General features: G+C 47.0%; 1 protein-coding gene across 1 annotated transcript; it reads left to right on the top strand.

Moving 5' to 3' along the window:
- Positions 1 to 1,825: 1,825 nt before the first annotated feature.
- LOC127344456 (BEL1-like homeodomain protein 9) lies at positions 1,826 to 6,491 on the top strand. The gene is made up of 4 exons (XM_051370737.2): positions 1,826 to 3,081; positions 3,895 to 4,268; positions 5,472 to 5,532; positions 5,632 to 6,491. Exons 1-4 carry the CDS (start codon positions 2,269 to 2,271, stop codon positions 6,208 to 6,210), a joined length of 1,827 nt encoding a protein of 608 aa, XP_051226697.1. The 5' UTR covers positions 1,826 to 2,268; the 3' UTR covers positions 6,211 to 6,491.
- The last annotated feature ends 5,863 nt before the right edge of the window (positions 6,492 to 12,354 follow it).

Raw genomic sequence — 12,354 nt, 5'->3', positions numbered from 1 at the left:
TAGTTTGAACTATACTTCATAATGTAAACGGATTTAGTTTTATGATATTCCATATATTTAATAAGTTATGATTTAAATAAGAAGGTGTGGCTTTTATGCAGTTTAGACCCTATGGTTTACCTTATTTGGTAATAAGTTAAGAAGTGAATTAAATTACACACAAAGGTAGTTGATAACTTTTAAGTGTCAATTAGTTGGGATTTAATTCTTAAAGAATGCGTTGTTGTAAGGAATACCATGTTATGATCCTTTTATAAGATCTGGTATTTAATCCTCACTTCAGGTGTTGTTTGTTGTAAAGCTAATTCCATTTGATCTAGTACATAGAAAAAATCATCTCTACCCAAAGCAGGGTTTTAGCAAAGATCACAGTGAAGTTTATAGCGCTTGACTTGATGATCTACTTCAATTCCAGCATGTCAAGTGAAACTTCAGTTACTTTGACAGGTTTTATTTGAAAGCGCAAAAATTCCCCGGATTTTCTATGCATGAATGCAATGCACACTTTGGTGTTCTCTCATTTTGTAGCCTCTAAACCTAGGATATTACACCAACCCAACTAGGCTAGGCATACCAGCCTCTAGGCCTAGCTGGCCAACCTCCCAAGGGATAAGGATTGCCTTGGGGGATAAGATCAAATCCCACGTTTGTATGGGGGAGACTTGGGAGGCAATCTTCCCCCATGCGTCGGCCAAAGGAGATGGGGCCAAGGGGGCTAGCCCTAGCCGCACCCTCCCTCTATAAATAGAGGTGAGGGGTTGGGGTCAACCACACCTTCTCCCCAAACCCTAGCAGCCACCCTCCCTCCTTCCTCCTACTGGTTCAGCAAAGCCCTACAATATTTCTCCTCCTTCTCGACCACCACCACCACCATGCCATCGTGCCGCTGAGATTCCACAAAGGATCTACCACTTCCGCTGCCCACTTTAACAGGGAGAGAAGGTCTTCTCGACACCGTAGGTGTGACCGAGTACAGAAGTGTTGCCCACTTGTAGCACCAGAAGGACTTCATCACGAACTTGAGTTCGACAAGAGTACGACTACTTCATCTATGAGATTTGATCTCGTTACGACTTTCGTTTTTCACGGGTAAGACTCTCTCTCATCGCTTCAGTCTAGTAGATTAGATCTTGGTTTTTTTTCTAGATTGGATCTTTCTTTTCTTCGTTCTTGCGCGGTACTTTTTTTTGTTTCTATGCTACGAACTCATCAATGGTGTCATGGGGGACATTTTCAACTCAAAGTTGATTGATTTTCATGTTATTTGAGGTGGCTCTTACTAACTTTTAGTACAATGCAGACCTACAATGCATTGTAAACCTCAAATATTTTACATGAGCCCGAAAACCTGATTGTTTGATTGTCATTGTCACTGATGTATGGATAACCATCGGCGGAAACACAGGGTGTGGCTACTTGTACGAAAGGGGCACTAGTTTCATTAATGATGAGAGTAGATTTCGCCGTGATAGGTGAAAAATTAGAGCATCTCCAGTCACAGTCACGTTCTTCAAAGTATCCCAAAGATTTTTAAGACATATTTTGGTTCTGAGTCGCGCACTCCAAAGCCAAGCTAGAGAAGAAACTGGACCCACACGCAGAATCAGATACGCACGAGAAGAGCAGTTGTAAAATTCTGGGCGTGCATGATTACCATTTCACCACCGCAATTTGGCCCCAGGCTTGAGCGGCGCCAAGGGCAGGTGCACGCACGGGCGGGCCGCGTCAGCTTGGCACCATCCCCAGTTTCGGTTCCAGCTTGGACAAGAGCACCGCTCTATCTATTTTACCTGCGCCTCCCGCTCATTTCTTCCCTCCATCTCATTCCTTTCTGCTTTCGCTTTCACGGATTACCATTTCGGCATTTCCCCTCGCTTGGAGCTCTCCTCCTTTTTCACCTCCCTGGCCTGGCCTGGCCTAGGTTTCAGAAACAAAGGCACCCAACCCCAACCCAACAACGACAGCAGCAAGCCGGGCATCAGCCAGCAGCTGAGCTGCTCACCACCCTCCGCCTCCAGCCTCAATACAAAGGCAGAGAGAGAGAGAGCGAAAAATAGAAAGGCGAGGGGGAGAGGCAGCAAGGCTACAGCAGCGGAGACAGAGCGAGACCAGGCCAGCCAGCCAGCCACCCAGGCCCGGCGCTCGGAAAGTGCGGAGCCGTTTCCCCTCTACCTCCACTCTCTCCAGGGCCAGCCACCCAGCCAGGTGCTCCACCACCACCACCACGCCACGCGCGCCTACGCGCGTACGTGCGGGCGATCGATCGCCATGGCGTCTCCCGCCGGCGGGTACGGCGGCGTCACGGGGAGCGCCGTCGACACCCATCAACATCACCACCACGGCCACATGCTGCTTCATAGCCATGCACACCACGTGGCAGCCGCCGCCGCCGCGTCGGGCGGGCAGCTCTTCCACGTGCCGCAGCACAGCCGCCGCGAGAAGCTCCGGTTCCCGCCGGACTCCGCCGTGGGCGACTCGCCCCCGACTACTCTCCCCCCACAGCACCACCACCACCACCACCACCAGCAACAGACCGGGGCGTGGCCGCCGCCGGCTTTCTACTCCTACGCGTCCTCCTCCTCCTCCTACTCGCCGCACAGCCCCACGGTGGTGCAGGGCCACCTCGTGCCCAACGGGCTCGACCCGCACGCACAGCAGCATCAACAGCAGCAGCAGCTCACGCAGATCCCGACGCAGAACTTCGCGCTCTCCCTCTCCTCCGCGTCATCGAACCCCGCCACGGCGCCCCCGACGCCCAAGAGGCAGCAGCTAACTGGCGGCCCGTCAACGGCCGCTGGCCCGTACGGTCCATTCACCGGCTACGCCACGGTGCTCGGCCGCTCCAGGTTCCTCGCCCCGGCGCAGAAGCTGCTCGAGGAGATCTGCGACGTGGGCGCCGCCGCCGCGCACGTCGACCGCAGCCTCCCCGACGAGGGCCTGCTCGACGGGGACCCCACGGACGCCGCCGACGGCCAGGACCTGGACAACGACGCCGACCGCGCCGAGGCCTCCGACGCCGGACCCATGTCCGGCGCCGAGCAGCAGTGGAAGAAGACCAAGCTCATCTCCATGATGGAAGAGGTACGTCGCTCGCTTGCTCCAAGATTCCTCCTGCCCGCTAGATTTCACTTCCTGCGGTTCCAGCTTCTTTTTTTACTACCACCTAGTAGTAGCTTGTTTCGGTGTTACTGCGATTCTTTCGCTCCTGGCCTGGAGGGGCGGCCAAGAATCTTTCACATAGCGGTCACATCGCCGATGCGGCTGTGGCCTTTGCTTTTACTTACTGTGCCTCCGCGGTTGCATGTGCTTTTGATTTGATTTCATCATCATTTCTATTGCTGTTGATACATTTGTTCCCATTTTTCCTTTTCTACTTTTCCTACAGTTTCTCACTGTTCATACTCAACCTCTTTTATATCACAAACAGAGTTTTAGATTGGATGTTGATTACTTTCATATCGCACTAACTATTTATACCCTTTACGAATGCCATCTACATGAAACAATTAGTGTCTTCGAACGATGAGGGGATCTAGCTAGGTGACACTGGAAACCAGCCCCTTTCGTATGTCACGTCAAGATAATTGTCTTCTTATTTCACATGCTTAGTACTTGACCCTCTGGCAGCGTCCTCTTCCAACACAAACCTGGGGCAATACATGGGAATCTACGTACGATGTAGAAAACTTCTATTTGTGGAACCCTCACTAGGCGATCTTCTTTAATGGCGTCTTACTTACTTCAATAGTTGGGAACTAGACTTATGTCACATCCACATGAAAACTAAACCTGGGAATCGTCCTCATTCCAGGCGTCATCAGTAGCTGTTTATGTCGTCTAATCGAGTTTTAATCAAGCCGTATTAATTAATCGTAAGAACATCTTCTCATTTAGGTTTGCAAGAGGTACAGGCAGTACTACCAGCAGGTCCAGGCCGTGATCGCCTCCTTCGAGACCGTCGCCGGGTTCAACAATGCCGCACCGTTCGCGGTCATGGCTCTGAGGGTCATGGCGAAGCACTTCAGGCACCTCAAGTCCATGATACTGCACCAGCTGCGCAACACGAGCAAGATGCCCGTCAAAGAAGGCATGAGCAAAGACATCACCTTATTTGGCCTTGGCGGCGGCGGCGGCACCGTCGGCTTCCAAAGAGGGGGTAGTGTCAGCGGCTTTGGCCAGCCGCACAACATTTGGCGCCCTCAGAGGGGGCTTCCGGAGCGCTCGGTGACCGTTCTCCGCGCTTGGCTCTTCGAGCACTTCCTGCATCCGTAAGTTGTTTTTTATCCACTTGATCTTACTTGATGGCCGTAGTCACAATCAAGGGTAATTGGCTCTGGACAACGTACTTGCACCTTTCCATGATAATAATGTTTCTACACGCATGATGGTGTTTCTTCAGCATGATTATGCTGGACCTGTACATGTTTTTTTGCTCATACTAGCAAGCAATCCTCGGTGTCTAAATCATTACAATGGGCTTAGATACATGATGGAATGTCATGGCTTGGCTTGGCTTCCAAATCATTCTATTGAACTTACTAAGATTGGCAGTCAGCTTTTTAAGACTTTGTGTATATTGAGCTGTACACATCATTAGTTTGCTAGCAGCACTGGTGCATGGGTGGGATTTAAGCACTCCACTGCATCTTTCTTAGATCCTGGAAGCACTTGCATGATTTTCTAAACATTGTTAGGCGAATGGCTTTATGGACTTGGCTGTGCCGCCCAATTTCTAATATATTGCTTATTTGTGAAGTACTGGTTGCTAAACAACTTGTGGGTAAGCTTACTTCTAACACAGCTTTAGGGCACCCACCTCTAGGAAGATGAAACATCGTCGTTATTTCGGTTGTTTTGCATATTGCCTCTATCTTTTGTAGTACTATCTATTTTAGCATGTGTGATCTAAAAGCTGTTTTTATGCCCTAGTGGTTACATCAATTTGATTGGTATAGTGTTAGGATATTCAGTTGTTGATCATTATAACTTCAGTGCTAGCCCTTTCCATTTTCAACTGGGTTTGATATTATATTGGGCACCCATACTTTCTTCATTATTGCTACCAATATTTCAAGCCTCTAGAAAGAAAGACCCCATAATTGACTATTCATGTCCTTTTGTTAGATCCCACATCAATCAATGCTTAGATTTAACTTACTCTTTACAAAAGGTCCATTTGGATGGTGCTAGACTGATAATAGATTTGTTAAGATCAATCAAGGCTTTATTATTGGGATACCGCTCAGAGTTATGTATGGTCAGGCTGAATTTAAAAACCATGGCAAAGCACCTCAGCACAATAATTTTCTTTGGTGTCCTGATCCAACCCTAACCTGCCTTGTTTCGCACTCCTTTCTAGTTGCACCGGGCAATCTGATGTATTTGCTACATGTCAAACATCTTTATGATCGGTTTATTTATTTACCGGGTACTTAATTCTTTTGTTTGATGATCTGATTAATACTATGTAGGTATCCTACTGATGGCGACAAGCAAATGCTGGCTAAACAAACTGGTTTGACAAGGAATCAGGTAAAGAGCAAACTCAGTGCTTGTTTTGTTAATTTACTCGTAGCATTAGCCTGCCCTTTTGTTGCTGAAATATTTGACCGTCGGTAAATGATTATGCAGGTCTCGAACTGGTTTATTAATGCGAGGGTTAGGCTCTGGAAGCCTATGGTAGAAGAAATCCACAACCTTGAGATGAGGCAAATCCACAAGCACTCACCTCTCGACAAGGCGCAACATGGCATTCACAATCAGACTGAGAATTCGTCGCGGCGCAATGGGAAGCGCTCTGAACCCTGCGATTCGCAGCCGTTGCAAAGCAGCAGCATCACAAGGAACCACAACACCACAACTTCCCATGGCTTCCAGGATGAACTCTCCCAGATGTCCCACTCCATCCAGGGCCAGGTGAGCTTCGCAGGATATAGCGCGCTGTCATCGCAGCAGCACAACATGGCATCACCGCAACACCATCATGTCAGCGGGGCGGGGAATGGTGGCGTCTCCCTCACTCTCGGCCTCCACCAGAACAACAGGATCTGCTTCGGCGAGCCACTGCCGTCGACGATCCCGGCCAACCTCGCCCACCGTTTCGGGCTGGAGGATGTGAGTGACCCCTACGTGATGGGCTCATTCGGAGGCCAGGACCGGCACTTCGCCAAGGAGATCGGCGGCCACTTGCTCCATGATTTCGTCGGGTGATCGATGCCGGTGGCTGCTTGCTTTCTCGTCGTACTGTCCGCCTGATGATGCACATTGTAACGTACGAACTACTAGTATGCTAGGATGGTATATAAGTCAATCAATCATTTCGCAGCTTGGCTTGATCGGTCTGATCAGTCGATTTCTTTGGAGGGCGGAAGAAACTTTGATATGCCCTTCCATGTAGATTCAGGTATGTTGTCAAACATTCAACACTTTGTGGGCTACACGGAGCTTGACAATACTTTCCAAAAGACATGGCTTTGCCATTTGTTCTCTAAGCTTTTGGATTAACCTGTGGTAATGAAATGGATGCCTTTGGCTTGGAGCCTTGGATGGTTGTGTATGGCTGTATGGTGTAGTATTCCTGTTCCCAGATGGCCAAGGAAAGGAAAAGTTAGCTCTTGTTTATGCCCAAAAGTGTTTTACTATTACTGTACTGCAGTTGAAGCTTCAGCTGTTCTGTAGAATATGACCCTCTTTCGGCCAGTTATGTTAGCCTTTCTATGGTATGAGCATGGTGTGTTAGTCTTTCCATGTGTAGTTATATTATCCTAAGCACTCAGACGTCTCTGTTATGTCTTGTATGCATCCTTAGACGGGATCGAGTAGCCTCCTAAAGTCTGGACAAACAATAATTTAGACACCTGTTATCCTGTAATTGGCTCCGTCACACTAATACAAAACTATCACTGGGGTAGATTTGGCATATCCTTTGATCAGAGATCGATGCAATAAACAATCGGCACAGTACCTCAATTGGCAAGGCTATGATGGATCCTGGCTGTGGGTTGTCAGTGTAGAGGTGTATTATATTAAGCCAGTACCATGCCGCATAGTTAATCTGATTTGCATCCGTCCAGAGATGATTTTGTAGCTATGCTGCCTTGCCTGGAGATAGGCGACAGCTGCATATCGACCGTGGCGCCATGCACATTGTTTTTCCCCGGAGGGAATCCGTGCGCACTACTGTAACCGGAGCGTACTCTCTGAAGAAACTGCAGTAACGACTGTTCATGTTTTCAAAAGCATCCGCTGTTGGTTCTTGGTTGCCTCCTTTCTTAGGCGTGTCAGCTGGTGGATGGCCACATAATTGTTCTTGCAATGTGTACGTCGTCGTGCAATAACCACTGTAACTTCACATGGGTGGAGTCTGAGCTAATAACTCAAAAGCTTTTTTTTTAGGTAGCCCATAACTCAAAGCTTAAAAACATGTCTCACAAGGAATCAGAATCATGCAAGCATTGCATTTGCATGCATGTGCTAGCTGCATGGACTGTAGGCATCAGCATAAATAGATTTCCGAATATATGTTGTGCTTTAGAGAAAACTAAGTTTTGCTCTTGGATGCTCTTCTTCTTGTTCATTCATTCCCACTTGTTTTCTTTTTGTCCTATACTAATTTAACTAAGTTTTGCTATTGGCTGCTCTTCTTCTTGTTCATTCATTCCCACTTGTTTTCTTTTGTCCTATACTAATTTCATGGTCACAATCTTCCCACATCCATTTAAAGACTATTTATCTATATACATGATCTTTCTAGCTTTTCAATAAGAAATCTAAGATCACTTTGCATTAAGAAATTCAAAGCTTTTCACTATGACTACACGTGGAGGGTGTTTGGGCTCTAACTCACTGGCTTAACCCATTATTATCTTATATGGAATCAGAATCAATCAAGTAATGTGTTATCTACGTGGTAGCTGCATGGACTCTTGACATCAGCACAATCCAATTTCTTTCAGCATATATGTTGTGCTAGAGAAACTAAAGTTTGCCACTGGTTGCTCTGTTCCTCTTGTTCATCCACCCATGGTAATAATGTTCCCACCTCCGGTTAGTCTCTTTATCTATAATATACTAGATCTCTTTAGCTTTTCATCAAGAAATCTAATCTACTTTTTTCATTAAATAATCAAAGTACTTACTAAAGCCCATTCTTTGGTCACCACCCTCTACAGGCCCTGAAAAAGGCTCCAGTTATTTTATAAACTAAGCATTCTTTCCTTGCTTCCTTGTCCAGGTACATTACCTCCCTCTAGAGACCCAAAGCTTTATTTAATTCCATGGATCTTTTACAACTTTTCTTTACATATCTTGTCTTGGAAACACTGCATAGGCACATGATCAAAAAAAAGCTGATCGACTCTGTGCGTGTGTGTCCTACTGGCCTTTCCTTAATCTAATCACCGATGGATTCTCGTTAAGCATATGTTCTTTCCACTCTAAGATATGGCCGATTTGATCCCTCTCTGGATTTGGGACGCTTTTAGAAATTCCTGCGTGCTTTGTCGACATCTCCTCCTCTCTTCCTCATCCAATCCCAATCCAATCCGAATGAGACCCACGCCTGCCGCTTGCTGCAAGCTGCTCCCGCCACTATCTTACAACGGCACTGGCAGTGGCGCACCTGCTGCTTTTGCCTTGGAAATGACATGTTACATGTTCTATTTGGTTTGCATACGCGAATATTTTTTGGTTGCTTTCGTTGGAAATGACACACAGCGCAGGTGCGAGTGAGCGTCCAAGGGCATTGCGATTGGGCATGGGCCGCGGCACCTGCTCTTCCCCCGCCATTGCTCGCTTGCTTCTTTTCTCTGAATCCTTTTCTCAGGTGTCGACCAATGACGAATTATTGAGTCCATCCATCGGTCTCCACTTCTCACCACGATGGGAGCATGCATTCGGCACAACTGTGCGCCAGGAAGGCTAGAGTTTCATCTTGTAGATGCTGGATTTGTTTTTAAGGGCGTTTCCAACCGCGTGACCCAAATGGACGCGCTGGACCGTCTGTTTTGGACCGTTTGGGTGGCCGAGCGGACGCGCGGACGGAGCCCCGCGTCCGTTTGGATCGCCCTGCGCCCACCACGGCAGTTTTAGGTCGCGGCGCCATACAGTACGTTTATCTTGTAAATTTACTATAAAAACACAAAATAAATTAGAAAATATATAAAATAGTTCAAATTCTCAATATTTATTACACATTACATTGTCCACGTAATCAAGGATAAAGTATTATTCAAATAAAATGAAAAAACGATACAAATGCTATAGGCTTCCGGATATCCTTCATCATTGTTTTTTGCAGCATTATTGCCTACATGCTGCCAGACGTGCTCGATCAAATCTGCCTGCAGCTGGTTGTGTACAGCTAGATCTCGAATTTCATGGCGTGCATGAAGAATTTCCCGGAATGATGCCGGGCCACCTTGAGGAGTAACCAACTCTCCCTGGCCCTCCCAGTCATTATCATAGAGTGAATCATCCCGCTCTATCTCAACAATCATGTTATGCATGATTACACAAGCGGTCATCATCTCCCACAGAGTTTGCACATCTCAGGCTCTGGCAGGGTGTCTGACGGTAGCCCAACGAGCTTGGAGGATGCCAAACGCCCGCTCGACTTCTTTCCGGGCTGCCTCTTGCTCTTTGACAAACCTTGCCTCCTGCTCTGAGTTGGGTTTTTGGATTGTCTTCACGAGTGTAGCCCAATGTGGATAGATACCGTCAGCAAGGTAGTACCCCTTGGTGTAGTGATGGCCATTGATCTCAAAATCCACATCAGGGGTCTGACCGTACGCTAGCCTATCAAACACCGGAGAGCGCTGCAGCACATTGATGTCATTGTGCGAGCCAGCCATTCCGAAGAATGAGTGCCAAATCCATGTATCCTGTGAAGCAACAGCTTCAAGAATGACTGTGCACCCCTCAGAATGACCGCTGTATGCCCCTGCCAACCAAAGGGGCAGTTCTTCCACTCCCAGTGCATGCAGTCTATGCTGCCAAGCATCCCAGGAAATCCCCTGGAAGCGTTGATTGACAACAGACGAGCTGTGTCCTCTGCATTAGGTTGCCGGAGGTACTGTTCTCCGAACGAACCGATCACTGCTCTGCAGAACCTGTACATCGCTTCCAAGACGCTAGACTCACTCATGCGCGTGTACTCTGATACGTCTCCGACGTATCGATAATTTCTTATGTTCCATGCCACATTATTGATGATATCTACATGTTTTATGCATACTTTATGTCATATTTATGCATTTTCCGGCACTAACCTATTAACGAGATGCCGAAGAGCCAGTTGCTGTTTTCTGCTGTTTTTGGTTTCAGAAATCCTAGTAAGGAAATATTCTCGGAATTGGACGAAATCAACGCCCAGGGGCCTATTTTCACACGAAGCTTCCAGAAGACCGAAGATGATACGAAGTGGGGCCACAAGCTGGCGACACACTAGGGCGGCGCGGCCCAAGCCTTGGCCGCGCCGGCCTAGCGTGTGGGGCCCTCGTGTGGCCCCCTGACCTATCTCCTCCGCCTACTTAAAGCCTTCGTCGCGAAACCCCCAGTACCGAGAGCCACGATACGGAAAACCTTCCAGAGACGCCGCCGCCGCCAATCCCATCTCGGGGGATTCAGGAGATCGCCTCCGGCACCCTGCCGGAGAGGGGAATCATCTCCCGGAGGACTCTTCACCGCCATGGTCGCCTCCGGGGTGATGAGTGAGTAGTTCACCCCTGGACTATGGGTCCATAGCAGTAGCTAGATGGTCGTCTTCTCCTAATTATGCTTCATTGTCGGATCTTGTGAGCTGCCTAACATGATCAAGATCATCTATCTGTAATGCTATATGTTGTGTTTGTTGGGATCCGATGGATAGAGAATACTATGTTATGTTGATTATCAATCTATTATCTATGTGTTGTTTATGATCTTGCATGCTCTCCGTTACTAGTAGAGGCTCTGGCCAAGTTGATACTTGCAACTCCAAGAGGGAGTATTTATGCTCTATAGTGTGTTCATGTCTCCATTAAATCTGGGGGAGTGACAAAAACCCCTAAGGTTGTGGATGTGCTGTTGCCACTAGGGATAAAACATTGATGCTATGTCCGAGGATATAGTTATTGATTACATTACGCACCATACTTAATGCAATTGTCTATTGTTTTCAACTTAATACTGGAAGGGGTTCGGATGATAACCTGAAGGTGGACTTTTTAGGCATAGATGCATGCTGGATAGCGGTCTATGTACTTTGTCGTAATGCCCAATTAAATCTCACAATACTCATCATATCATGTATGTGCATTGTCATGCCCTCTCTATTTGTCAATTGCCCAACTATAATTTGTTCACCCAACATGCTATTTATCTTATGGGAGAGACACCTCTAGTGAACTATGGACCCCGGTCCATTCTTTTACATCGAATACAATCTACTGCAATACTTGTTCTACTGTTTTCTGCAAACAATCATCATCCACACTATACATCTAATCCTTTGTTACCGCAAGCCGGTGAGATTGACAACCTCACTGTTTCGTTGGGGCAAAGTACTTTAGTTGTGTTGTGCAGGTTCCACGTTGGCGCCGGAATCCCTGGTGTTGCGCCGCACTACATCTCGCCGCCATCAACCTTCAACGTGCTTCTTGGCTCCTACTGGTTCGATAAACCTTGGTTTCTTACTGAGGGAAAACTTGCCACTGTACGCATCACACCTTCCTCTTGGGGTTCCCAACGGACGGGTGCTGTATGCGTATCAAGCTCTTTTTCTGGCGCCGTTGCCGGGGAACGAAGAAAAGTTACACCACAAAGATTTTCAACTCCCACGTCAACAGCTCTTTTTCTGGCGCCGTTGCCGGGGAGATCAAGACACGCTGCAAGGGGAGTCTCCACATCCCAATCTCTTTACTTTGTTTTTTGTCTTGCTTTATTTTATTTACTACTTTGTTTGCTGAACTAAATCAAAATACAAAAAAATTAGTTGCTAGTTTTACTTTATTTGCTATCTTGCTTGCTATATCAAAAACACACAAAAAAAATTAGTTACTTGCATTTACTTTATCTAGTTTGCTTTATTTACTATTGCTAAAATGAGTAATCCTGAAGTTGAAGTTCGTTCGTTTAAGCAACAAGGGGGAGAATGTTTAAAAGATGCTTGGTATAGAATTAGTGATGCCCATAATAGGTGCACTAAGAAACACTCCACCACTATCCTACTCAGGAATTTTTATGTTGGTATCTCTAGCTGGAATAGGTATGTTCTTGATTGTCTCGCGGGAGGTAACTTCCTAGTTACTCCTGCTTTAGAAGCTAGTTGCATTATTGAGAGTTTATTTGGAATACCACCTGTTAATGAAGTTAAAA

This window comes from Lolium perenne, chromosome 3 (assembly GCF_019359855.2).
Source record: "Lolium perenne isolate Kyuss_39 chromosome 3, Kyuss_2.0, whole genome shotgun sequence".
Taxonomy (NCBI): Eukaryota; Viridiplantae; Streptophyta; class Magnoliopsida; order Poales; family Poaceae; genus Lolium; species Lolium perenne.
This window is presented reverse-complemented; position numbering and strand designations above follow the sequence as displayed.